The 3,952-nt window shown below is 49.6% G+C and overlaps 1 protein-coding gene across 1 annotated transcript; it reads left to right on the top strand.

Annotated features, from left to right (window-relative positions):
- Positions 1 to 2,349: 2,349 nt before the first annotated feature.
- LOC104288424 (butyrophilin subfamily 1 member A1-like) lies at positions 2,350 to 3,529 on the top strand. The gene is made up of 2 exons (XM_009887230.1): positions 2,350 to 2,425; positions 3,018 to 3,529. The coding sequence occupies exons 1-2, from the start codon at positions 2,350 to 2,352 to the stop codon at positions 3,527 to 3,529; spliced, it is 588 nt and encodes a 195-aa protein (XP_009885532.1).
- The last annotated feature ends 423 nt before the right edge of the window (positions 3,530 to 3,952 follow it).

The raw sequence follows: 3,952 nt of genomic DNA, 5'->3' as shown, positions 1-3,952 counted from the left end.
AGGGATAGCCCCTCATAATGGGGAAATAATCGCTAATAATGGGGAATAATGGAGGGATAGCCCCTCATAAGGGGGAAATAATTACTAATAATGGGGAATAATGGAGGGATAGCCCCTCATAAGGGGGAAATAATCGCTAATAATGGAGAATAATGGAGGGATAGCCCTTCATAATGGGGAAATAATCGTTAATAATGGGGAATAATGGGGGAATAGCCCCTCATAATGGGGAAATAATCGCTAATAATGGGGAATAATGGGGGAATAGTCCCTAACAATGCGGTAATAATCACTAATAATGGGGAATAATGGAGAAATAGCACCAAATAAAGGGGAATAATGGAGGAATAGCCCCTCATAATGGGGCTAGAATGGGGAATAATGGGAAATAATGGGGGAATAGTCCCTAACAATGGGGTAATAATCACTTATAAGGGGGAATAATGGAGAAATAGCACCAAATAAAGGGGAATAATGGAGGAATAGCCCCTCATAATGGGGCTAGAATCGGGAATAATGGGGGAATAGTCCCTAATAATGGGGTAATAATCGGGAATAATGGAGGGATAGCACCAAAGAAAGGGGAATAATGGAGGGATAGCCCCTCATAATGGGGAAATAATCGCTAATAATGGGGAATAATGGGGGGACAGTCCCTAATAATGGGGCAATATCACTAATAAGGGGGAATAATGGAGAAATAGCACCAAATAAAGGGGAAAATGGGGGAGAAACCTCTAATAATTGGGGTAATAACTGCTAATAATGGGAAATAGCCCCAAAAGAAGGGGGGAAATGGGGAGAAACGCCTAATAATTGGGGAATTAACCACCAATAATGGGGGAACGATCCCAAATAGTAAGTGGCCCTGAAATAGAGGGTGGAAAAAGGTGCAATCGAAGGGCGCAGGAGGCGTCGGAGCGCGTCGCGGCCCCGTCTGCGGGCGGGAGATTGGAGGTCTCCTCCCTCCCCGGCCGATAAAAGCTGGCGGAGGCAGAGACGGGACTGAGCTTTCGCTGAGCCTGTGCCAAAGAAAAGGAGGAAACCAAAAAAAAAAAAACAAACCCAAAGGGGACAAAAAAAAAACCCCTAAAGAGGGAAAAAAAAAACCTGAAAGTAGGAAGAAAACCCAAGCGGAGAAGACGACGGTGGAGAAAAAGCAGCCGGAGGAACCCCAATACAGCGTAGGTGCCACCAAGGAGAACCCAAAAAAGGTTTGAGAAAGGGGAAAACCCCAGCGCGTTCGTGGGGGTTTACATCCCACTGCCGCCTTCTTTTTTGGGGTAAAAAAGGGGGTTTTGAGCACTCTCCCCATCCCACCAACGGGAGAAGGAAAGCGGCTTTACCTCTGCTTTGCCCACAGGGTCGTTATTTTGGATTTAAAGGCGTTTTGCGGTGGGTGGTCACGCGTATTATTTGCTTCTCATCTGCCCATAACCATCCGGCTGGGGAAATTTGGGTGAGAAATGTCAAAGTTCCTACTTAACCCTTAATTTAAGGTCGGTTTTCCCACCTTTTTCCCCAACTTTTACTGCTTTGATTCCACTCCCCGCAGTTGTGCTGGGGAAAGCACCAACCGGTTTATTTTTTTGAACACGGCGGTGGGGTTTAATCAGTCGTTTTTGGGGCTTTATGACTTATTTCCAGAGCCTTTTTACCGCCGCCAACCGCTCGTTTGCAGTCAAAACCCCCACGCCGGGTTTCGGAGGATGGATTCGAGGCCCTTCGACGTCGGCTCTTATCTTCCCCGCACACATTTTCCCCCGGGGACGAATTTCTCCACCTCTCGCAGGATGTCTCTGGACGTGAGAGAGTTGCACTCAACTTATCTCAATTTTTAAGGATTTTTTGTTTTTTTCCCCTCTCACTCAAATAAACCTCATTGGGTTTGATCGCCCGAGAAAATGAGTGGCAGAGGCAGGGATGGATTTAAGATGAATTCAGCCCTGAGCCGGCACGAGGAATGGAGATTTTTTGGGGTATAATCACGTTGACGATGTAGACGAGTCCATCCCAACGTCCTCCTCCTCTTCCCGTCGTAGTCATCAGGGAATTAATAGATTTAATCCATCTCTGTGGGTCTTCCCAAACTCCTCTGGAGAAAAAAAAACCCCCGATGTTTTCTTCCACGTATTTTGATTAAATGCTTCCCAAACTCCTCTGGAGAAAAAAAAAAAATGGTGTTTTCTTTCACGTATTTTGATTAAATGTGGTGGTTGAACCTCTTTTCTAACATAAAAAGGGGGTGAAAGGCTGAGATGTGCCCCTTTGTAGGATGGTAATTTTATTTTAAGTCTGTCTTTCTCCTTTCTGCGCCCCCAGCCAGGAGGGGAGGACGTGGTGGGCGCAATGGCCTTCTTCCTCAAACCACGGCCGCGCACGTGGGATCTTGCCCTGGACTATCACACAGCGAAACAGTTTGAAGGTAACCAAAGGCGTCCGGAGAGGAGCAAAGTACTGATTCCGGCTCTTTGCTGGGCTGCCTCAAGTGAGATGTCCACTGGAGGTGGAGATCCTCCAGCTCCACCTTCTATCTCTTGGCTCCTCCATCTCCAACCTCACCTGAAGATCCTCCATCTCCAACTTTGCCTTTATCTCCAACCTCCACCTCTTGGGTCCTCCCTGTCTAACCTCAACTGGAGATCCTTCATCTCCAACCTCCATCTCTTGGCTTCTCCATCTCCACCCTGGCTTGAAGTTCCTCCATCTGTGACCTCCATCTTTTGGCTCTTCAATTTTCAACCTCACCCGGAGATCCTCCATCTCTAACCTCCATCTCTTGGCTCCTCCCTGTCCAACCTCAACTGGAGATCCTCCATCTCCAACCCCCACCTCCAAACTCCATCTCTTCGCTCCTCCCTGTCCAATCCCAACTGGAGATCCTTCATCTCCAACCTCACCACTCCTCCCCCTTTCTCCTTGAGGAGTCACCGATGAAGGGGATTTGGGGTGGGGGTGGTGGTGTCTCCTCTACACTTCAGTTTGGCATCTGATTCCTTCTCTCTTTTTCTCTCCAGTGGACGTGACCCTGGATCCAGCCACGGCAGGTCCCGAGGTGATCCTCTCCGATGACCTCAAAGAGGCCACCTGGGGTAGACCTGGCCACCGGTGGCCTGAGGGTCCAGGCCAGTTTGACACGGATCCGTGCATGCTGGGCAGTGAGGGCTTCACCTCGGGCCGTCACTACTGGGAGGTGGAGGCCAATGGGCGCTTCTGGGCGGTTGGGGTGGCCCGTGAGTCGGTTCAGAGGAAAGGCCGTGTCCTCTTCAAGCCCAACGCTGAGATCTGGGGCTTGCAGAAGTACGATGAGCTCTGTGTGGCCCTCACGGCTCCTTCCAACACCTCCGTCCCACTCCTCAATGGGGAGATCGGGGTCTACCTCGACTACGAGGTGGGACAGGTCTCCTTCTATGCCGTCGGCAGCCGCCAACGCATCTTCACCTTCTCTGTGGCCTCCTTCAGCGGAGAGAAGGTCTTCCCCTACTTCTGTGTCCTCCTCTCCACCATCAAACTGTCCCCCAAGGGGTGACGTTGCCCCCCCCCCCCCCCCAAAGGTGGGTGCTCCACGGTGGTTGGAAACGTTCCTTGACGTTCCTCAAATCTTCTTTTCTTGGAGTCATTTTCCACCTCAGCTCATGGTCCTACCTCCATCTTAGGTGTCTCCATTTTGGGTTATATCCAGGGGAGTTTGGGTCCAAGCTCGGCACATCCAAAAGCCACTGTAGTTAAATGTGTCCAAAGCTCGTTAACTGAGCGGGTTTTGAGCTGAAAACTTGGGGTTTCCTCCCAAACAAAGCCCCCTCTGAAGGTTTCCTTTACTGACCTCAACTCCGGGCTTCCAACCCAAATTAAAAATCTCCATTTTTGCAGTTGTTTTTTTTTTGTTAATACCAACGGCTATCTCGGTTTAACACTGATTTTGTCATCATGAGGACGTGCTCACACTCACACC

Source organism: Charadrius vociferus, unplaced genomic scaffold (genome assembly GCF_000708025.1).
Source record: "Charadrius vociferus isolate BGI_N301 unplaced genomic scaffold, ASM70802v2 scaffold1476, whole genome shotgun sequence".
NCBI lineage: Eukaryota > Metazoa > Chordata > Aves > Charadriiformes > Charadriidae > Charadrius > Charadrius vociferus.
The sequence above is the reverse complement of the archived record's forward strand: the minus strand, read 5'-3'. Positions and strand labels throughout refer to the sequence as shown.